The sequence below is a fragment of the Mauremys mutica genome, chromosome 15 (assembly GCF_020497125.1).
Source record: "Mauremys mutica isolate MM-2020 ecotype Southern chromosome 15, ASM2049712v1, whole genome shotgun sequence".
In the NCBI taxonomy this organism is placed as follows: Eukaryota; Metazoa; Chordata; order Testudines; family Geoemydidae; genus Mauremys; species Mauremys mutica.
In genome coordinates this window covers 35,171,706-35,195,212 of record NC_059086.1, presented here as the reverse complement: position 1 = coordinate 35,195,212, position 23,507 = coordinate 35,171,706, and the positions used below count along the sequence as shown (strand labels likewise).

The following is a 23,507-nucleotide window of genomic DNA, read 5'->3' as shown; positions in this document are numbered from 1 at the left end:
TTTCAGCTTGGTAAAAATGTTATTTTTCCCACTTCTTCCCATTCCTCCAAAGTTAGTATTGGTGTTGTCAGCACAAAATCCAAGTACCTTGGTATCTAAACGATACTTTTTTAACACTTCCAAAATATAATCAGTAACTATGTCAGATGTTTCGCCTGGCAAATCTCTTACTTCCAAAATTTTGATGTGTATTCCATACTGGTATGAAAAATATCTTTTTATTATGGGAATCAACTTTACTTCTGTCAGGAGTCTACCCTCACTTGAAACTGGGCGGTTTCAAAGTGAGGACCCGCATGTCTTCCCCCACCCCAAAATCCTAGGGTAGGTCTCCCCTTCGGCTGCCACCACCCGGTCAATTCCGTGGGCCGGGACACCCCTGTTTCCCCCCTTGGGAACACAGATCAATTCACAGAGGAGGAACCTCCCCCCTCCTCCCTCTCTCCAGCCTGCTCTGGAGACAGAGGTGCCTGGATTCAAACGCCTTGAATCTCACACACACAGGGAAGCAGCCCACTTCCCCCTCCCCTTCCCCTGAATTTCCCCAAGGGAAGGAATTAACCAAGTCCAAAGAAAAGAAAAGAATTTATTAAGAGAACAAAAGAAAATATAGAATCTCTATGAATCCAAGCTGGGCACTCATAGGGTATAACCTTGCTAAGTTCTGGAGAGAATCCTCTCTCTTTCTCAGTACAACCAGTACAAGCAGAATTAAGAATAATCAATAACAAACACACAGAATTGCAAACATAGGATTATTAGATAAGGACACAAAGTATCTTTCTAATACTCACTATCTTGACTAGAAGAAATTAGTTCAGAAAGGTGGAACTTGTAGGGACTTGATTAACTCGTCTGGTCTCTTGAACTCCAAACGGCCAAAGACAAAGACCCCCCCAAACAGAGGGAAAAGTTCCCTCCTAGGAGTTTCAAATTCTCTTCCCTGATTGGTCCTCAGGTCAGATGCCCACCAGGTACTATGCTTTAACCCTTTACTAACTATTCATGACAACTTCCTTGTGGTTTGATGCATCCGAATAAATAGAAATAAAATTTGCAGCATCTAAATCCTCTTCCAATAACTGTTTCGCATAAGGCACCAGCACATCGGTAACTATTGCCTCGCATTTTGTTCTAGAACATGTAAACCTGGCATCAAAACATGTTTTAATCAGTTTGCAGGTACAATCCATTGATCGGAATGAGTGATTATTCATTACTGTGTGGTATGCCCATAAACCTTCAGCTGCAGCTAGTTTTCTTTCAGCATCTTCAAATTGTTTTTTCTTAAAATATGATGTCACACTCATACTTGCAATTGCTGCAGACATGGCCCGTTTATGTTTGACTGTTTGTATGTGGTTTTCAATGTCGGTTTTTCCACTGTTTGCAATAGAAAATACACTTCTGCATTTTACACATTCCACCTCACTATTGTCATTATTAGTACTTGCTTTGATGAATGTATATTTCGATTTTAACTCATCATTGAAGACGCACTTTCGTCGTTTTGGCGCCATGGGTGTCCAAAAATAAACAATTATTACAAACTTCGTCGGATGTCGGTCTTGGTCCGAGGGGGCGAAGTCACCGGTCCAGGATCGAGGGGGGCGAAGATGCCGGTCCTGGTCCAAAGGGGCGAAGGCGTTGATCCTGGTCCAAGGGGGCGAAGTCATCGGGTCCTGGCGAATCAGCGAGGTGCGCCGTGAAAACGGCGGAGCGAAAAGCTCGAGTAACCGAGAGAGCGTGGAGCTCTGAGGGCCAGTGTCACGGTCCGAAGATGCCAGATCACTGGTGCCTGTCCTGTGCTGCGGAGGGCCTTTTATAGTCCGAAGCTAACACCGAATTGGTTGATTTTGGCGGGCTCTGTGTGATGACGTCATCATCGAGTTCCCACGGTCGGGCTGTATGTAATGCGCGGGAGTATTATCGAAGAGTCGCTGTGGCCACAATATAGTGAGAGTGCGTGTGCTGAATGCCGAGTATTGCCGAGATCCAACAACGAGAATAAAACTAAAACTAGGATAAATTAATAAAATTGATTTAGGCTGGTTTATCAAGGATTGATTTGATGTACTCAATCTTTTGATAAATTAATAATTTTTGATTTTGTAGTTCTAAACTGTACTGGTTACATCTCACGACTAATCAGACCAATGTCCAAAAAACCAGTACTGTACTGGTAAAACCAGTACGTATGGTCACTTTACAGATGGGACAAGCAGGTTACAGATCCTCAATACAGAGACTGGACTCCATTCCAGCCTGGGACCACCCTTCCCCAGTGCAAAGTTTTTGTCCTCCAGATGTTCCTCCAGATGTTGAATTGTGGGGAAGAGAAGCCCAGGGATTATGTCCCTTCCCCTCTTTTATATTTTCTTCCAGTTTGCTGCAACCCGGGGACCAGGCAGTCCCCATTGGTCCAGCAATCTCCATTGTGCACAGTCTCTGGGATAGTGGATTCTTTCCTTGATGGGTGTTGATGAGCCATTAACAGTGTCTGGCTGGTCCTTTGTTGCAGCTGAAAGGTTGGCTGTGGTTGCAGCTGAAAGGTCTCCCAACCTCACAACACATTTCAGCAGCACACCCAGCAATGCTTCAGAACGTCCCACACAAGTTTAGCACACACAGAGCAACAGGACATGAATGTTCAGCAGATCAAGACTTTTAAAATGATGCCTCACAAGGCAACTTTGTACCCAACCCATCATAATTCTATCATAGTGGTGAATACGGGGGCTCCACGCTGCTACTTAGATGTTGTGGCAACAGGGTTAAAGGATTTAAATGTAGGCCTCTCAGTTGTAAGAAACAGAGCAACCGTCGTGCTAAGTCTTAGCCTAATATCGCGGGCCCTGTAGAAGCAGGGCTCACGTCAGAAGCGGGTGGGAAGACGGCAGAGTGGAGTCCGTGTGACCCAGGCTTGAGATAGCGATGGTTTGAGAACAGAAGTGAGAAAATACAGGACTGGGCAGAACATAACTGACAAATTGCAGATGTTGTTAATTAATGCAGGCCACTAAAATGTATAAATGCTTGTGTGATATCGTTTGCACTTTGGAGAAACTGAGGCAGAGATGCTCTCTGTCAGCTGTGTTCTTCCCTTGCAATTGCATGTCCTGAATAAAGCTGTCTCCGGTTTTGTTGCTTCCAACCTGAGAGTGGAGCTAGTTTCTTCCATGATCTACAGATTGTCACCCTGTGGTATCACGCTGGCGTGACCAGGGCCTGGGAAAGAGACGTGAGACGGGTGTGTGGTGGAGTAGGGACTGTCTATGTGGGGGACGTAACCCACAAATTGCAGATGTTGTTAATTAATGCAGGTCACTAAAATGCATAAATGCTTGTGTGACATCGATTGCACTTTGGAGAAACTGAGGCAGAGATGCTCTCTGTCAGCTGTGTTCTTCTCTTGTGATTGCATGTCCTGAATAAAGCTCTCTCCGGTTTTGTTGCTTCCAACCTGAGAGCCGGGGTTACGAGGACTCTGCCGCACGGGAGGGAGGAAGGGGAGCCCTCGAGGTCAGGCAGGCCCCTGGGTAAAGGGAGTGGGAGCGAGGACTCAGATCCTTTCACTGGCCAATCCCACCGGGGCGGGTATAAGCCAGGAAAGTTCCCCACAATAGCGGGACCCTTCCCCCGCTTACACTAGGAGCGGGGTCAGCGGCCGCCCTGCCTGTCCGTCCGGAGAGTGAAATGAACCGGTTCCTCCCCCCACAGCCCGGCTGGTCTGGACACAAGTGGCTCTGCTCCGGTGACTCCCGAAGGAGCGAGACTTGGAGCCGGGCTGACTCCGGCTGTTGGCCGCGGTCGCTCAGCCCCCATTTCAATAGACAGGCCGGGTGTGATTGCTTGGCCGGGGGGTTAACCCGAAAGCTTTGCCTGTGAGCGGCTGCTGCTGGGGGTTTGCCCGGGAGCCGAGTAGAACCAGGGGCTCAGTTTGAAATGAGCCCCGGCCTCCGGCCTGGGTAACGCTGGCGAGGGAGAGAGTTTCCAGCCCCCCTGAGCCCTCTGGGCCTGTGAGCCCCTCTGCAAAGAGCAGTGGGGCTACGGGAGTTTGGGGGGACAGGCCGAGGGTGGGGGGGAGGGATTAGAGGGGAGATGGGCTGAGATCAGGGAGGGAGTCGGGGAGAGGAATTTGAGGGGAGAGAGAAAAGGGGTGGGTGGGTGGGTGCTGGAGGGGTGACGGGACGGGCGTTTGAGGGGAAACAAGAGTGGGGAGGAGGTGGAAAGGCAATGGGGGCGAGCGGGATGGGGGATGGGGATTGGCTCCCCCCTCACATAGTCGGGGTCGGCAGATGGGGTGTGTGTGGAGGGATTTGTTTTTCGGCCAAAACTCCAGCTGAGCTGGGGCACCTCTGGCCGGCTTGGGAGAGGCAGGGAGCCAGGGGCGATGCCCCCCAGTACCCCTCATGGCCATGGGGAAGATCCACCCTTAAATGCTCACAAGGGGAGAACCCAGGCACCCCCCAACCGTGGGGGGCAACAGCCATTGTCCCCCCTTCCCCGCCACTGCCCTGCCCCCCTCAGCTCCTTCCCCTCAGCCCCCTCACCCCCCAGTGTTCCCCCACATTCTGCCACCCCCCATGTCAGGGTTCTGTGACGTTATGACTGTGATATAATATCTCATTGAAAGATGACAGGGCCAGAAAGAGTTAACTAACTCATAGACTGACCTGACCCATGGGTGAACCTTGAGGACTGGTTAGGAAGATATGTAAATGACTAGAGTTTTGAAATGCAAGTCTGCATGGTTAGAGGTAGAAGGGGAGATGTTTGCTCAGGTCTTGTGATGCAAGCAAACAAGTCTTGTCTATGGCTATAGTTTTAATTCAAAGATCAAAAAGGGAATATTAACATTTATAATGATACTTGAGTGAAATAGTATTATTGTCTATGTGTCTCTTTGAAGGTTATGCTAACCTGTGTCTGAACTGTTTAATGGATAAATTACTCTGTGCTAGTTGCCAGGATGTTTGGGAGAAGGAGTTAAGCCTATTGTTTTCTCAGGCCGAAAGGCTGCTGGAAATGTATAAGAAGCCTGGGACACGATCCTTCTTCATCTCAGATCTGCTTTGGGTTTCAAGAGGGGGAAACCTTAAGCCATAAGGACTGAGATCCCCAGTCATTGACTGGAGCCACCCTGAATATGGAAATTGGACTATAACCTATGGACTATTTCTAAAAGGACTTTTGGCAACTACAAGCTCATGTCTGCTGTGTATCTGAATCTCAAGAATTGAATTCAAGTCTGTCTGTAGATTAATCTTTTAACCAACACTCTCTCTCTTTTCTTTTTTAATAAATTTTAGCTTAGTTAATAAGAATTGGCTATAGCGTGTATTTTGGGTAAGATCTAAGTTATAATTGGACCTGGGTATGTGGCTGATCCTTTGGGATTGGAAGAACCTTTTCTTTTATATGATGAAGTAAGATTCTCAGGAATCATCATCATATCTGAGAGAGGTGTGTCTGGACGGTGGCCTGAGGCTGGGCACTTTAAGGGAACTGCGGGGTTTGGACGTCTGAGTAACCAGTGAAGTACTGTAGAAGCTGTTTTGTGCTGGTTGGTAAATCTAAGTATTGGAATAACCACCAGCATTTGGGGTTTGTCTGCCCTGTTTGGTTTGCAGTTCACCCTAATTGAGTGACCTCAGCTGGCTCCCACGGGCAGCACCGTCACAGGTTCCTTCCCCACTCTGAACTCTGGGGTACAGATGTGGGGACCCGCATGAAAGACCCCCTAAGCTTATTTTTAGCAGCTTAGGTTAAAAACTTTCCCAAGGCACAAATTCCACCTTGAACGGTATCGCTGCCACCACCAAGTGGTTTAGACAAAGAATCAGGGAAGGGACCACTCGGAGTCCTATTCCCCCCAAATATTCCCCCAAGCCCTGCACCCCCTTTCCCGGGGAGGCTTGAGAATAACATCCTCCCCAATTGGTACAGGTGAACACAGACCCAACCCCTTGGATCTTAAGAACAATGAAAAATCAATTGGGTTCTTAAAAGAAGAATTTTACTTAAAGAAAAGGTAAAAGAATCACCTCTGTAAAATCAGGGTGGTAAATACTTTACAGAATAGCAAAAGACTCAAGAACACTGAGAATTTCCCCTCTAGACAAAACTTTAAAGTTACAAAAACAGGGATAAACCTCCCTCTTAGCACAGGGAAAATTCACAAGCCAAAACAAAAGGTAACCTAATGCGTTTCCTTGCTATTACTTACTATTTCTGCAAGATGCTTAGTTCAGATATTCTTAAGGAGATATAATTTCTCTGCCTGGTTTCCTAGCTGGCTCCAAGAGACACAGACCAAAACCTTCCCCCCAAGATCTGAAAGTATCTTCTCCCCTTATGGGTCCTTTTGGTCAGGTGCCCCCCAGGTTATCTGAGCTTCTTAACCCTTTACAAGTAAAGCAGAAATTAACCCTTTACAGGGTAAAGAGGGATTTGTGCTACCCTTAGTTGTATGTTTATGACACCCCGTATTCTCCTGCCCCCCACACTGTCCCCCTCCCAGCCCAGGTAGGCGCCATTTCCCAGAGGGCAGCCTGGTGCCAAGCCCAAGGGGCAGCAAACCCAGGCGTCCTCCATCGCGCCCGCTCCTCACTCGGTGCCATGGCTCGTGTCGCAGGTGAGCAGGTTGGCAGGGTGAGAGGGCAGGCTGCAGAGTCAAACCCTCCAGCACCAGGAAATGCCACAGTTACAGTTTCCTGAATGACCTTAACTCTGCCCCCTCATGCAGCTCCATCACAACACCAGCCTTTAATTGCACGATCAGGTATTAATTTTACCTACATGGGTCATCAGCCGCTTTAATCCAGAATGAAAAGGGGATGGAAATAGTGGTCAGTGGAAGATTGAAGACCAGACCCTGTGGTCTCTCAGGCTGATGCACTTTCCTCAAGGCTGCAGGGTACATAGAGGGTGACCTGTCCCGTCCCCCCCCAGAGACACAGACAAGCTGGGAGCTGCGTGACGCTTGGCCAGGCTGACAGTCCCTGGGTTGCTTTGACCGCACTAGATTTCACCAGCAGATTAGAGACAATGTGTGATGGACGCAGGAAGAGACGAGATATCGTTGACTTCCTGTAGCTGCAGCCAGCAGACAAGTACATTATTTGGGGCTCAGTGGAGCTGAGCACCAGGGTGTTGGTGGCAGCGCTGAGGGGCCCCTCGCTGCCCCCGTCATGGCATCTGCTCTCACCGTCCTCTTCCTCGGTGAGTATTGGAGACAGCCAGGGTGTGTGCCCATAGGGGGGATCTGAGCCCAGGGTGTAGGATCCAATTGCTCTGGGATCTGGTCCCTAACAACCTGTCTCCTTTCCAGGCTGCTGGCTGGCCGGGTGCAGCGGGGTGTCGGGAGGTGAGTATCTGTGGGGAATGGGGCAGCTGGGGGAATTTCCACATTAAGGACGAGGGACGTGGGTGAGGGATGAGGGGTGCAGCAGATCCCACAAAGTTATGATCCACTCAGACTTCTGCTCCCTTCCACACACGGAGGAGGGGACTGAGACCTCGCCCCACTCATTACAGGGATGGGCACCACACAGGGTGAATTCACCTGCACTCAAAGCAGGAAATACAGAGTGAAGGCACCAGCCCCCCCGCCCCCCCCCCCCGCACTGTGCCCGGGGAGCTGGCAGGAGCCCGGGGAACGGGTCAGGCCGAGCAGGGCTGTAAGACGTGGACACGCAGAGGGACTGGAGCAAGGCCCCGTTGTGTCTCCCCCTTGGCTTGCTGCACACGCATGTCACTGCTTTGCTCGTGGGTCAGGCTCAGCCCGGCCCGGCGTTCGGAACGTCCCCTGAGCAGCTTTGGGAATATCCCGTCCCCAAAGGGGCCCCCGGCACCGTGCAGAGCGGAGCTAAATCCCCAGCGGCTGAGAGCGGTTTGGGGCGGAGCAGAGCCGGAGTCTGAGCCCCGGGGGTGGGCAGGAAAATGTTAGAACAACCGAGGGATTTTGCAAATGTGTTTTTCGGAGCCTTTGCTCAAAGGACTCAGATTTGTCCCACGAACCCCACCCCACACTCCTGTGCATACAGCACATTGCTGGACAATTGGAGTCAATGTGATTTTTAGAATATTTTAAAGTATAATCCCTGTTCAGCCCAACTCCAGCAGAGCTGCAGCTTGGCTGCAACATTAGAAAAACAGAAGGAGGGTGATTCTGATCTCAGCCCCGGGGTCAAACCAGTCACCCCTGAGTGCAGCGGGGGCAGAGCTGAATTGACCCTGGAGAACTGAGGGAATCTGAGACTGGAAATCTCCTTTCTGCCTCCTGTGTCTCTCCCCGGCTGTGAGCCGCGGGGCCGGGCTGCACCCCAGGGACGGGCGGGGGGTGAAACGCTGGAGCGACAGATGGGCAGAGGATTGAATCAGACGGACGCGGTTTGTGTCACCCCCACTTACTGCCTGATTGTTTGTGACTCCAGAGGGGTCCTACCCCAAACCCTCCATCTCCGTCAGCCCCAGTGGGGTGATCCCCTTGGGGGGAAACGTCACCATCCAGTGTCGGCATCAGCGCCTGGGCATGAGGATCCTCTTCTACAAGGCTGGAGATGGGAATTATCTGACTTACACAGACCCTGCCGGCTCTGAGGCTGAATTTCCCATCACCAGCGCCAGACGGGAACACGGGGGCAACTACACCTGTCGTTATAGCGAAAGAGCAGGAAACGTTACCTACTCGGAGACCAGCGACCCTGTGCAGATCATTGTGGGAGGTGAGGGGCCCAGCCTGGCACCTCGGCTCCCAGCCCCACACCCAGCTAGATCCCCGGGGGCTCGCACCGATGGGCCACTCAGAGCCAGGCTCTGCCCTGAGCCCTGGGCCCAGCAGAGGGGACGCCCGGCCAGAGACAGGGGAGTCACTGGGAGTGGGAGGTTCCCCAGCCAGGGGGGAGAAGCAGCTGCTGGAGATTTGGAGCAGAGGAAAGGGGGATCCCTGCCCCCTGGGGGAGCTGCAGAGCAGGGGGCCTTTCCCAGGCAACACATCAGTTAGGGGGCCATGGGCAGAGCTGAAGGTTTTAAACCTCAGTGTATAGTAGAGACTTGCACGGCCCCCTACAAGTCAGTGGTGGTGCTGTGCACAGAACCCAGGAGTCTGGCCCCCATCCTCCCTGTTCTCCCCACTAGACCCCACTCCCCTCCTAGAGCCGGGGACAGAACCCAAGAGTCCTGGCTCTCAGCCCTCCCAGCAGAGGAGCCAGGGAGTGAATGGACCCTGGAGACTGGCCTGGCCTGGCACCCGCCGGGAAGCAGAGCTCTGGGCCCCAGGGGCTGGGGTTGCTCTGTGTCTCATGCTGTGAGTCCAGGGCTGAGGGGAAACTCTGGCCCCTGTGGAAAGGGATCCAGGATCCCGTCCCCAGGGCCGCCGGGTCTGACCCACCACTGAGGCCGTGTGGTGAGGACAGGCCCCAGGAGTGAGTGACGGGGCCTGTGTCTCACGGCCTGTCTGCTTCCCCCTGCAGAGCCCAGCTACCCCAAACCCAGCATCTCCCTGAGCCCCAGCACGGGGGTTTCTCTGGGGGAAGCCGTGGCCGTCTGGTGTCGGGGGCAGCACCAGGGCATGCGGTTCGTGCTGAATAAAGAGCGACGCCATTTCCAACCTATGGATTCGGACGTGTTGGAGGTTGTATTTCGCATCAGCAACGTGAGCCGCGAGGACGGCGGGAGCTACAGCTGCTTTTATCACAGGAATTTGGTGCCGTTCAACGTGTCGTACCCCAGCGACCCCGTGGAGCTGGTGGTGAGAGGTGAGGGGCCCGGCTCAGCGTCCCCGTTCCCAGCCCCACCCCCAGCCAGACCCTCATGGGGACTCGGTGCCAATGGGACGCTCAGAGCCAGGCTCTGCCCTGAGCCCTGACCCCGCAGAGGGGACGCCCGGCCAGGGAGAGGGGACGGAGCCAGCCAGGGGGGAGCAGCAGCTGCCTGAGATTAGGGGCCGAGGGAGGGGAGGTCCCCTGCCCCTAAATTACTTCTAAGCTGCTGTGGCCAGGGAGAGGCACCTCTCCCCCGGCCCCAGGCTGCTGCGGCAACGGAGGGCTGGGGGGAGTCCTCTCTCCCCGCTGCAGCCCTGGGGCAGCCTTCATCCCACACCCCTGATCTCCAGCCCCACCCCAGAGACCCGACCCCCAGCCGGAGCCCTCACCCCCCCCCCAGCACTCCAACCCTGGGATTTAAAAGGCTCTGGGCTGCCCGCCGCAGCAGGCAGCCCAGAGCCCTCTGATTCCCGGCCGCGGCTGGGATTTAAAGGGCTCTGGGCTGCCTGCAACCGCGGGGAGCCCAGAGCCTTTTAAATCCGAGCCGCGGCCGGGAATCAGAGGGCTCTGGGCTCCCCGCCGCGGCGGCCAGCCCAGAGCCTTTTAAATCCCAGCCGCGGCCGGGAAGCAGAGGGCTCTGGGCTGCCTGCTGCGGCGGGCAGCCCAGAGCCTTTTAAATCCCAGCCGCGGCCGGGAATCAGAGGGCTCTGGGCTGCCTGCTGCGGCGGGGAGCCCAGAGCCCTCTGATTCCCGGCCGCGGCTGGGATTTTAAAAGCTCTGTGCTCCCCGCGGGTGCAGGCAGCCCAGAGCCCTTTAAATCCCAGCCGCGGCTGAGATTTAAAGGGCTCTGGGCTCCCCGCCGCAGCGGGCAGCGCAGAGCCCTCTGATTCCCGGCTGCGGCTGGGATTTAAAAGGGTCTCAGCTCCCCCCGGTTGCAGGCAGCCCAGAGCCCTTTAAATCCCTGCCGCGGCTGAGTTTTTAAGGGCTGCGGGCTCCCCGCGGTTGCAGGCAGCCCAGAGCCCTTTGAATCCCAGCCTCTGTCCGCTGATTGCCCCCTCCCCAGACCCCTGCCCCAACTGCCCCCCAGAACCTCCACCCCCTATCTAAGCCCCACTGGTCCTTGTTCCCCAATTACCCCCTCCCGAGACCCCTGCCCCTAACTGCCCCTTGGGACCTCAGCCCCTATCTAAGCCTCCCTTCTCCTTGTCCCCAACTGCCCCCTCCTGAGACCCCACCCAACTTCCCCCCCCCCAGGACCGCACCCCCTACCTGTCCCCTGATAAACCTCTTAGACTCCCATGCCTATCCAATTGCTGCCTGTCCCCTGACTGCCCCTTCGAACCTCTGCCCCATCCAACTCCCCCTGCTCCTTGTCCCTTGACTGCCCCCCGGAACTCCCTACCTCTTCTCCAACCCCCAAACTGCTTACTGTGCCACTCAGACCAGCGTATCTGGCTCCATGCAGCTCCAGACAGTTGCTGCCATGCTCCCCCATGGAGCCCACAGCCCTCTCCCACCCCCAGCACCTGCCTTCCAGATTTGAACACCTCAAAATTCAGGAGTGCTCAAGCTCGGTTTGGGCAGCTTTTACTTCATTTCTCCCAAATCAGTTTCCCCTGCAAGGTGCCAACTGAAGGTGTTGGAGAACAGAGAGATCAGGTGGCCTCCTAATGCCTGGAAAAGAGACAAAGGCCGGAGGAGGGAGTGTCAGTGCCTGTGCGGACTTCTGGGAAGTGCACGGTGTGGAAGGGGATGCTGTGATGCTTTGGAACATCTCCATACAAAGCCAGTCAGGACTCTGGGGGAGCCTCCTCTCTCGGAGCATACTGTCTCCAGGGCAAGAAGCTTACACCTTCCTGGGTCTGACCTCGGAGCATTCAGCATGCCCTTCCACGTCATGCACTTTCCAAAGTGAGTCTGCCCAGGCTGGTCCTGGGGCAACCAGAGGTCGCTGCACCCCAACTCTGCAGTCAGATGTGACTCTCAGCCAGACAGTAAAACAGAAGGTTTATTAGATGACGGGAACACAGTTTAAACAGAGCTTGTTGGTACAGAAAACAGAACCCCTCTGTCAGGTCCATCTTGGGGGGTGGGGAGCCCAGAACCAAGTTCTGGGTCTCTCCCAATTTCCCCAGCCAGCTCCAAACTGACACTCCCTCCTCTGGCCTCTGTGTCTCTTCTGGACAAGGAGGCCACCTGATCTCTTTGTCCCCAACACCTTCAGTTGGCATCTTGCAGGGGAAACTGAGGCACCCACACAGTATTCAGAGAAAATATTAAGAACATTCCCACTTCATCACAACAGATGCAACAAAATATAATACCGTATATTGAAGTAGGCAAGTGCTGCTTCTGACTTTCCACTTTTAATTGACCCTTGTAATCTTGTGGCGCTGACGCGTTGTAGCTTCATTTTATATCGGCTTACAGGGCGGGAGCGGGGGGGCACCACCATTTTGTGCCCCACCAAAAATTATACAAACCTGCCGCCTATGGCTGCAGGTATCTGAGCTGGAGCTCAGAGCAGCAAACAGAGACGGCGCAAGGGGAGGGCTCAAGACACAACAAACCAGCCTAGGGACAGAGAAGCCGCGACGGGTCCGTAGCGCGGTGGGTTCTGGCCTAGTGCCTGGGACGCTCCAACTCCAGCTCCTGGGGCTCCATGAATGTAAATTGTTGCCCGTGAAGTGGGTTTAATTCAGCCAATGGCAGTTACTGGTCAGGCAGCTCAGCAATAGTTCCCAGTGAGACCCTACCCACAGGGCCGGCTCTAGGTTTTTTGCTGCCCCAAGCAAAAAAAAAATTTGGCTGCCCCCCAGCCCTGGGCTGTCCCCCCTCCACTAGTGCCCTCCCCCACCCCCTGCCACCTCAGCCCTGGGCTCTCTCTTCCCCCACACCCGCACCTCCTGCCGCCCCAGCCCTGGGCTCCCCCACCCAAACGTTACCTCCTCATTCACCACAGGAATCCCTGTTTACACTTTCAGTGGGGATCAAACAGTTTCTCCTATTTTTATTTCACTTTAGTACAAATCTCCCCCCCCCCCGTCCCCGTCCCCTGCAACCCCATTTTTAGTGCTCCAAATGCACATGGGAGGCCTAGGGACTAACCCTCAAACCTTGTACCTGTAAAGGGATGGGGATCTAGTAAAGAGGGTTCAGGCAGCGGAGCAGGTGTGGGGGTGCTTGGGGGCTCTACACTGGCAAAGAAGTGGGGTGTGGTGTACTTGCGGAGGAGGGTGGAGGAGGAGAGGGGGTATCAGGAGGGTTGCAGGAGAAGAGGGGCAGGGGAAGGGGTCGGTGAGGTCCGGGGGAGGGTACAAGGGGAGAGGTGCGGGGGAAAGGAGAGTACAAGGGGAAGGGGTGTGGTGAAGGAGCGACGGGGAGAGGTACAAGTGGAGGGGCTGCGAGAGGGATGGGGGGTGCAAGGGCTGAGAGGGACAGGCGCTGACAACTGCTTCCCCAGCCCCGTGTAGGCAGAGCTGAGAGGACAAGACACTGACCCCCAGGTGCCTGAGCCTTGGGGGTCCCCTGGCGAGGCAGTATCCCCCGCTGCCCTCCTCGGAGCTGGGCTCTGCCTCTCCCCACCCAGAACAGGCAGTTTGGGGGAGGTGGGCAGTGGGTTGGGACTGGGGGAGGCAGTTCCCTGGCAGCTCGGTCTGCCCAGCCACACACCCTGTCAGCCCAGGAGCCAGGATCCTCGCCCCCTGCCTAGCCCGGCGGCGCCATGCACAGCCCACTCGGGTGGGGAAATGCCGCGCCGCCCTGGAGAGACTCAGAGCAGAGCAGCAGTGGCAGCCGGACCCCTCCCTCCTCCCTGCATGCCGGGCCCCACTTCTCTCCCTCTCCGGCTCCTCACACCCAGGCTGGACTGCAGTTCAGGCTGCCCTGCCGCTGGAGAGCCAGAGCATCATCCCCCGGAGCTGAGCCCCTCTCGCCGCTGCAGCCCGGGCTCCAGGGGCGGCTCCAGGCCCCAGCACGCCAAGCGCGTGCTTGGGGCGGCATGCCACGGGGGGCGCTCTGCCGGTCGCCGGGAGGGCGGCAGGCAGGCAGCCTTCGGCAGCACGCCTGCGGGAGGTCCACCGGAGCTGCGGGACCGGCGACAGGCAGAGCGCCCCCGCGGCCATGACGCCGTGCTTGGGGTGGCGAAATGTCTAGAGCTGCCCCTGCCGGGCTCAGCTCCCGGGGCTGATGCTCTGGCTCCGGGCGGCAGTCCAGCCTGTGCAACTCAGGCTGCCATGAGCGCCGTCTAGCGACTGAAGCCAGAACTGATGTTTCCGTTCCAGCTCAGCATGAAAGCCTCAGCTGACAGGGAACATCTTGGTTCCGGGCTAGCGCCCGGCTTTTTGCGCCCCACGCAAAAAAAAAAAAAAAGCGGGTGGAGGGGGAGGAGGCTTGAGTGCTGCCCCTTGGAAAGTGCTGCCTCAAGCACATGCTTGGTGCGCTGGTGCCTAGAGCCGGCCCTGCCTACCCAGCAGTAACTGCTACACCAGCGAACTCTGATTCACTTGTGATCGTTCCCCACTGAACTGATTCCTCCTTCCCCAGCCGATGGAGATAAAACGCAATTGGCCTCTAGGTCCCCTCGGCCTCTCCTTGCCCTGCCCCAGCCACCCCTCCCTGGGCTCCTGGCAGATGGATCCGCGCCGTTGCCCTGCTGAGGGGTGGGGGATCCTGTGTCTCTTGTGTCGCTAGCCCAGCTCTCTCGGTCTTGGATTCAGGGGAAAAGCATCCAGGAGACTCTCCCTGCAGGCCCCTGTATCGGCCTCGTCACTGTGGCCGGGCTGTGGGGACGGGGCGCAGTGACTGTGCCAGGGTCTGTGTCTTACAACCTGTCTCCTGCTGCCCTGTGGAGCTGGTGGTAGCAAGTGAGGGGCCCGGCTCAGCGTCCCTGCTCCCAGTCCCACACCCAGCTAGATCACCGGGGGCTCGCACCGATGGGCCACTCAGAGCCAGGCTCTGCCCTGAGCCCTGGGCCCAGCAGAGGGGACGCCCGGCCGGGGAGGGGGGACGGAGTCTCTGGAGGGTCCCAGCCGGGGGAAGCAGCCTTCTACCCTGCACATGGTCGGACGCTGCCCTGGTCACCGCGGTGTCAGGCGCCTGCCAGTCGAGCATTAAGCGCCGTGGCCCCGTCTGTCCCGGGCGGGTCGTTCTCTCTCGTCCTCTCCCCGGGGGAGGTCTGTGCCCACCGCGGAGGGGCTGGTCTGGGGCGGTTTGGGGGGTCAATGGCCGCGCTGCCCCGGGCCGATAACGGAGCAGGCCGGCCGGGGGAGGGCGCCTGGCCTTGGAGCTGGAGGTGGGGAGGTTTGGGGGGCCCTTGGCTGCTGGGGGAGCTCGTTCTGCAGCCTGGGCCCGGCCCCGGGGGAAGTTCTGTCCCCTGCCCAGACGAGCGGGACCCTGATTGTGGCCGGGCCGGGGGCAGGGAGCCGACACCCCGGGGTCACCTCAGAGCTGTGGGCTATTGTGGGGTGTCTGCCCTGCAGCTGGGGGCCGGCGGGGGGCTCCCGGGTTAGCTCTGATGGAGCTGAAAACAGCAACGGAGCCGTGGGCGGGCAGGACTAGCCGCTCGCGTGTGCACCCGGCGCCCTGGGCGGCTTGTCCTCGAGCGCCCAGCCCGGCCCCACGCACCCGGCACTCGCCGCACCCTGCAGCCGGAGCCGGGAACACGCTGGGCTCAGCCCTCGGGCACCTCGGAGATCAGGGCAGAGACCTCGGACGTGACTCCGTCTGCGGGAAGCCGATGCAGGGAGCGGGGGCTGGGCGTGGTGCCCTCGCGGCAGCCTGTGCTGGGGAGGAGCTGCTGCAGCTAGCTTGGCTGTGCCCACGTGCCACCAGGGCAGACCCAACACAGTGACCGAGGCAGGGGCCACACACGGCATATGAGGATCCCAAGAACTAGGGAGCTGCGGCTCAGTGTTTGTGGGGCTGGGAGCCCAGCACACAGGGCCGGGATTCTGGGTGGGGGAAACTCTGGGATCTGGGAGGGAATCTCTGCCCAGGGGCCCCTGGATCTGCCCGTGGCTGAAGCTGGGCGGGAGGCCAGGCTGGGTGGGTGCCTGGGTCTGGCTCTCACAGCCTGTCTCCTGTGCGCAGATCCCAGCTTACCCAGACCCTCCATCTCCCTGAGCCCCACTTGGGTCACCGCCCGAGGGGCAGACGTCACCATCCGGTGTCAGGGGCAGCGCCGGGACGTGAGGTTCTTCCTGCACAAGGCTCGAGACCGGAACCCGCAGCGACACATGGACCCTGCTGGGGCCGGGGCCGAGTTCCGCATCCCCAGGGTGGGCCGGCAGCATGGAGGGAGCTACAGCTGCAGCTACCGGCCCCGGTCAGAGCCCTTCATCTCCTCAGAGCCCAGCGACCCCGTGCAGCTGGTGGTAGCAGGTGAGCTGCCCGGCTCAGTGTCCCTGTTCCCATCCCCACACCCAGCTAGACCCTCTAGGGCTCTGTACCAATGGGATGCTCAGAGCCAGGCTCTGCCCTGAGCCCTGGGCCCAGCAGAGGGGACGCCCGGCCAGAGACAGGGGAGTCACTGGGATTGGGAGGTTCCCCAGCCAGGGGGGAGAAGCAGCTGCTGGAGATTTGGGGCAGAGGAAGGGGGATGCCTGCCCACCGGGGGAGCTGCAGAGCAGGGGGGGCCTTTCCCAGGCAACACATCAGTTAGGGGGCCATGGGCAGAGCTGAAGGTTTTAAACCTCAGTGTATAGTAGAGACTTGCACAGTCCCCTACAAGTCAGTGGTGGTGCTGTGCACAGAACCCAGGAGTCCTGGCCCCCCGTCCTCCCTGCTCTCCCCACTAGACCCCACTCCCCTCCTAGAGCCGGGGACAGAACCCAGGAGTCCTGGCTCCCAGCCCTCCCAGCAGAGAAGCCAGGGAGTGAATGGACCCTGGAGACTGGATTGGTCTGGCACCCGCCGGGGAGCAGAGCTCTGGGCCCCAGGGGCTGGGGTGGCTCCGAGTCTCATGCTGTGAGCCCAGGGCTGAGGGGAGACTCTGGCCCCTGTGGAAAGGGATCCAGGAGCCTGTCCCCAGGGCCGCCGGGTCTGACCCACCACTGAGGCCACGTGGTGAGGACGGGCCCCAGGAGTGAGTGACGGGGCCTGAGTCTCACGGCCTGTCTGCTTCCCTCTGCAGAGCCCAGCTACCCCAAACCCAGCATCTCCCTGAGCCCCAGCGGGGGGGTCTCCCTGGGGGGATCCGTGAGTGTCCGGTGTCGGGGGCAGCACCAGGGCGTGCGGTTCGTGCTGAATAAAGAGCGACGCCATTTCCCACCTGTGGATTCGGACGGGTTTGAAGTTGTGTTTCCCATCAGCAACGTGAGCCGGGAGCATGGTGGGAGCTACAGCTGCTCCTATCACAGCAAATCGGCGCCGTTTGCCTTGTCGTACCCCAGCGACCCCGTGGAGCTGGTGGTGAGAGGTGAGGGGCCCGGCTCGGCGTCCCCGTTCCCAGCCCCACCCCCAGCCAGACCCTCACGGGGACTCGGTGCCAATGGGATGCTCAGAGCCAGGCTCTGCCCTGAGCCCTGACCCCACAGAGGGGACGCCCGGCCGGGGAGAGGGGATGGAGTCACTGGGGGGTTCCCTAGCTAGGGGGGAGCAGCAGCTGCCTGAGATTAGGGGCCGAGGGAGGGGAGGTCCCCTGCCCCTAAATTACTTCTAAGCTGCCGTGGCCAGGGAGAGGCACCTCTCCCCCGGCCCCAGGCTGCCGCGGCAACAGAGGGCTGGGGGGAGTCCTCTCTCCCCGCTGCAGCCCTGGGGCAGCCTGCACCCCAAACCCCTCATCCCCAGCCCCACCCCAGAGACCCGACCCCCAGCCGGAGCCCTCCCCCTCCCCCCCAGCACCCCAACCCTCTGCCCCACCTCCGTCACATATCACCTCTCTGTGCACACAACAAAATTCATTCCGCACCTGGATGTAAATAATTAGCAGGAACACAGCCCTGCCCCCAGGGGGAGCTGCAGAGCAGGGGCCTGTCCCAGTGGGATGCTCCCCTGGCTGCCCCGGCTCTGGGGATGCACAGAGGAGTCGGGACCAGGGGCTGCCCAGCCGGCCCCGCCCCCAGCCTGCGACGGCCTTCCAGGGCCGGCTGTGTGATGCCCACCTGGGCTGGGGGCTGTCGGGTTACAGAGCAGTGGGAGCTGCACACGTTGGCTGCTCTGAAGCAGCCTGGAAACAACAGCTGTGGGGAGGCCCCCAAGGATTCCCGGGCAGGGGAAGTGGGGGGAGCTCGAGCCTGGGGCAGGATTTTTTTGTGGTGGGGAGAGATAGAAACCAGCGGGGGACAGCAGCCAGCAGCCCCTCCCCCGCCCCAGCGCTGCTGGTGGAAACGGCTGGTAGAGTTTGGAGGGAGGCTGCCCAGCGCCGGGGAGAGACACCAGCAGCCAGCGAGGTACCAACCGGCACCAGAAACGCAGGGACCCAGTGTCACGGAGTGTGGGGGAGTCCGGCCCTGCACCCCTCTTCCTGGGACTCACAGTGACTCTCAGCCAGCCAGTAAAACAGAAGGTTTATTAGATAACAGGAACACAGGATACAGCAGAGCTCGTGTTCAGAGCCAGGACCCCTCAATCTGGCCTTTCTGGGGGTTCAGGGTGTCTGGATTCCAGCACAGGTTCCCCTGCAAACCCACCACCCCGGTCCCAAAACCGAAAACTGACCAATTGACTCCACCCTCCCCACTCAACCCTTTCCTTTCTCTAGCTTCCCGGGCAGGGGTGTCGGCCTCCCCTCCCCCCTGCCTAGCTGATGTTACAGCTGAATAACTGCCTCTCACCTATCTCCGACAGCCCCTACTCCACCACACCTAGCGAGCGGGAGCCAGTGGAAAGGGACCCGGTGGCCGAGCTGTGTCATCGAAGGGCACCAGGCACAGAGCTGGCAGGGGGACAGTCCCGTTGAGAAGGGGCAGAGATGGCAGGAACAGGGGGAGGCAAAGAGAGGAAAGACAGAGGCAGGAGGGGAAAGTTAAAGGACGAATTGTGCAGTAAATTGTTAGAAAACCTTCAGCTGCAGCAACGGGAAGAGAGATTTTGTCCCAGAGCAAAGGGACTCTAGGAAAAGCAGCGGAGGGACAGTTGTGGCATTGAGAAGCCGACCCATCACCTGGGGAAATCGCTGCAGGTGTCTGAGCTGGAGCTCAGAGCAGCAAACAGAGACGGCGCAAGGGGAGGGCTCAAGATACAACAAACCAGCCTAGGGACAGAGAAGCCGCGACGGGTCCGTAGCGCGGTGGGTTCTGGCCTAGTGCCTGGGACGCTCCAACTCCAGCTCCTGGGGCTCCATGAGTAAAAATTGTTGCCCATGAAGTGGGTTTAATTCAGCCAATGGCAGTTACTGTTCAGGCAGCTCAGCAATAGTTCCCAGTGTGACCCTACCCAGCAGTTCCTGCCACACCAGCGAACTCTGATTCACTTGTGATCGTTCCCCACCGAACTGATTCCTCCTTCCCCAGCCGATGGAGAGAAAACACAATTGGCCTCTAGGTCCCCTCGGCCTCTCCTTGCCTTGCCCAGCCACCCCTCCCAGGGCTCCTGGCAGATGGATCTGCACGTTGCCCTGCTGCCGGGTGGGGAGCCCTTTGTCTCTTGTGTTGCTAGCCCAGCTCTCTCGGTCTTGGATCCGGGGGAAAAGCATCCAGGAGACTCTCCCTGCAGCCCCTGTATTGGCCTCGTCACTGGGGATGGGCTGTGGGGATGGGGCGCAGTGACTGTGCCGGGGTCTGTGTCTCACAACCTGTCTCCTCCTGCCCTGTGGAGCTGGTGGTAGCAAGTGAGGGGCCCAGCCCGGCACCTTGGCTCCCAGCCCCACACCCAGCTAGATCCCCGAGAGCTCACACCGATGGGCCACTCAGAGCCCAGCTCTGCCCTGAGCCCTGAGCCCAACAGAGTGGACGCCCGGCCGGGGACGGGGGACGGAATGACTGGGGGGTCCCAGCCAGGGGGGAGCAGCCTTCTACCCTGCACATGGTCTGACGCTGCCCTGGTCACCGCGGTGTCGGGTGCCTGCCAGTCGAGCATTAAGCGCCGTGGCCCCGTGTCATACATAGTTAGTAAAGGGTTAACACATGGTACCTGGTGCCCACCTGACCAGAAGGACCAATCAGGGAAGAGAATTTAAAAATTCCTAGGAGGGAACTTTTTTCTCTGTTTGGTGTTTTTTTTTTATTAGCCGTTTGGAATTACAAGAGTCCAGACGCTTAATCAAGTCTTCTCATCTTTCTGAACTAATTTCTTCTAGTCAAGATAGTGAGTATTAGTAAGGTACTGGGTACCTCATCTGATAATCCTATGTTTGCAATCTTGTGTGTTTGCTATTGAAATTCTTTAATTCTCTTTGTATTGTTTGTATGGAGGAGGGGGAATTCTCTCCAGAAATTGTTAATTGTAACACTCCTGTTCCCCCCTCCTCTTTCCAAAGAATTCCCTGGGGAAACACAGATCAAATCACAGAGGGAGAAATATCCTGTTCTCTTCCCCCTCCCTCTCCCCTCTCCTCTCTGCTCAGAGAGAACCTCTTAGCTTCCTCTCCCTGAATCCACAGCTTAAGGAACTTAATCAAATCTGTATAGAAAGAATTTATTAAAAGAAAAAAACAAGAAAATACACAATGTCTATGAGTCCAAGCCGGATGTTCATAGGGTACAACCTTAACAATTTCTGGAGAGAATTCCCCCTCCTCAGTACAAACAATACAAAGAGAATAAAAGAATTTCAATAGCAAACACACAAGATTGCAAACATAGGATTATCAGATGAGGTACCCAGTACCTTACTAATACTCACTATCTTGACTAGAAGAAATTAGTTCAGAAAGATGAGAAGACTTGATTAAGCGTCTGGACTCTTGTAATTCCAAACGGCTAATAAAAAAAAAACACCAAACAGAGAAAAAAGTTCCCTCCTAGGAATTTTTAAATTCTCTTCCCTGATTGGTCCTTCTGGTCAGGTGGGCACCAGGTACCATGTGTTAACCCTTTACTAACTATGTATGACACCCCGTCTGTCCCGGGCAGGTCGTTCTCTCTCATCCTCTCCCCGGGGGAGGTCTGTGCCCACCGCGGAGGGGCTGGTCTGGGGGGGTCAATGGCCAAGCTGCCCCGGGTCGATAACGGAGCAGGCCGGCCGGGGGAGGGCACCTGGCCTTGGAGCTGGAGGTGGGGAGGTTTGGGGGGCCCTTGGCTGCTGGGGGAGCTCGTTCTGCAGCCTGGGCCCGGCCCGGAGGAAGTTCTGTCCCCGGCCCAGACGAGCGTGACCCTGATTGTGGCCGGGCCGGAAGCAGGGAGCCGACACCCCGGGGTCACCCCAGAGCTGTGGGCTGTTGTGGGGTGTCTGCCCTGCAGCTGGGGGCCGGCGGGCGGGCGGCACCCGGGTTAGCTCTGATGGAGCTGAAAACAGCAATGGAGCCGTGGGCAGGCAGGACTAGCCGCTCGCGTGTGCACCCGGCGCCCTGGGCGGCTTGTCCCCGAGCGCCCAGCCCGGCCCCACGCACCCGGCACTCGCAGCCCCCTGCAGTCGGAGCCGGGAACACGCTGGGCTCAGCCCTCGGGCACCTCGGAGATCAGGGCAGAGACCTCGGACTTGACTCCGTCTGCGGGAAGCCGATGCAGGGAGCGGGGGCTGGGCGTGGTGCCCTCGCGGCAGCCTGTGCTGGGGAGGAGCTGCTGCAGCTAGCTTGGCCGTACCCACGTGCCACCAGGACGACCCGACACAGTGAATGAGACAGGGGCCACACACGGGCATATGAGTATCCCAAGAACTAGGGAGCCGTAGCTCCGTGTCTGTGGGGCTGGGAGCCCAGCTCGCAGGGCCGGGATTCTGGGTGGGGGAAACTCTGGGATCTGGGAGGGAATCTCTGCCAAGGGGCCCCTGGATCTGCCCGTAGCTGGGGCTGGCTGGGGAGGCTAGGGCTGGGTGGGTGCCTGGGTCTGGCTCTCACAGCCTGTCTCCTGTGCGCAGATCCCAGCTTACCCAGACCCTCCATCTCTCTGAGCCTCACTGGGGTCATGGCCCCAGGGGCAGACGTCACCATCCGGTGTCAGGGGCAGCGCCGGGACGTGAGGTTCTTCCTGCACAAGGCTGGAGACCTGAACCCGCAGCGACACATGGACCCTGCTGGGGACGGGGCCGAGTTCCGCATCCCCAGCGTGGGCCGGCAGCACGGAGGGAGCTACAGCTGCAGCTACTGGAACCGGTCAGAGCCCTTCGTCTCCTCGCAGCCCAGCGACCCCGTGGAGCTGGTGGTAGCAAGTGAGGATCCCGGCTCAGTGTCCCCCATCTCAGCCCCACTCCCAGCCGAACCCTCAGAAGTTCTGCACCTGATGGGATGCTCAGAGCCAGGTTCTGCCCAGAGCCCTAGGACTGGCCTGGACAGGGAGCAGGGAAAGTGTCACTGGGGGGTTCCCCAGCCAAGGGGGAGCAGCAGCTCCTGGGGGTTCAGGGCTGGGGGAGGGGGGATCCCTGCCCCCAGGGGGAGCTGCAGAGCAGGGGCCTTTCCCAGGGGATGCTCCCCCGACTGCCCCCGCACTCGGGACGCACAGAGGAGTCAGGGCCCAGGGGCTGCCGAGCCGGCACCGTCCCCAGCCACAACCCCCCTCCCCGGACTGACTGTGACAATCGATGCTGAGTCACGGGCTGAGGTGGATTAAGGTTTCCTGGGGCCCTGGGCCAGGGCAAGGGGGATCCCTCCCCCCCTTCCACCTGCCTCCCTCTCCTGTTCCGCCTCCTCGGCCTGCGGCCCCGCTGACAGCCCCACCCCTTTCTGCCCCTGCCCCCCTCCCCACTGCATCCCCAGGCCCGGAGAAGCTCTGTCCCTGCCCCTTGGCCGCAGGGTGCAGTGGGGAGTGAGAGTCCCCCAGCCCTGAGGCCATGGCAGGTAGCGATAATCCTCCTGTCCCAGGGCCTCAGCGTAGGTCCTGGTGCTAAGCCTTCCCCTGCCCCCCACTCCACCATGCTTCTGCGGGGGACAAGGGTCCGGGTGCTGGGGCTTCTCCTGTCTGACATGCCCAGCGGCCAGGACTCTGGGTTAACCAAATATTCATGGTCAGTGGAACCATGGGGAGAACTCCTCAGATTCACCCCCCAAAAGCTCCCTCCCCTGCACTCACAGCTCCCCTGTTGCCCAGTGTCACGGACTCCCCGGGCGATGCTCTGGAACTGCTCCCCACACAGCCAGGCAGGACTCTGGGGAGCCTCCTCTCCATTGGAGCAGACTTGTTCAAGGCAAGAAGCTCACACGGCTTCACCTCCTGGGTCTCTCCTTGGAGCATTCAGCATCCTCTGCCCCTCCATGCGCTTTCCCCAGCGAGCCCACCCCGGCGGGGTCCTGGGGGGGTCACCGGGTCCTGCACCCCCCTCTTCTCAGTCAGACGTGACTCTCAGCCAGCCAGTAACATGGAGGTTTATTCGATGACAGGAACAGGGTCTAAAACAGAGCTTGTAGGTACAGCAAACCGGACCCCTCGGCCGGGTCCGTTCTGGGGGGGCAGTGAGCCAGACCCCCACGTCTGCCCTCACTCCTCGTCCCCAGCCAGCCCCAAACTGCAACCCCCTCCAGCCCCAACTCCTCTGCTCAGCCCCTTTCCCGGGCCAGGAGGTCACCTGATCTCTTTGTCTCCAACACCTTCAGTTGGCACCTTTGCAGAGGAGGGGCCCAGGCCATTAGTTGCCAGGAGACAGAGTGCCAGGCATTTAGGTGCACTGGTCCTTTGCTCTGCTAGATACTTAAGAACTGCCAAGGGGACA

General features: G+C 58.2%; 1 protein-coding gene across 1 annotated transcript; it reads left to right on the top strand.

The window, feature by feature from the left end:
- Positions 1 to 1,559: 1,559 nt before the first annotated feature.
- LOC123350020 (immunoglobulin superfamily member 1-like) lies at positions 1,560 to 21,805 on the top strand (the record flags this gene model as incomplete). The annotated part of the gene is made up of 9 exons (XM_044988354.1): positions 1,560 to 1,571; positions 3,386 to 3,414; positions 7,136 to 7,224; positions 7,334 to 7,369; positions 8,439 to 8,729; positions 9,477 to 9,761; positions 15,858 to 16,148; positions 16,900 to 17,184; positions 21,723 to 21,805. Coding segments are annotated over exons 1-9 (1,401 nt in total), but the record flags the coding sequence as incomplete, so codon positions are not given.
- Positions 21,806 to 23,507: the final 1,702 nt, after the last annotated feature.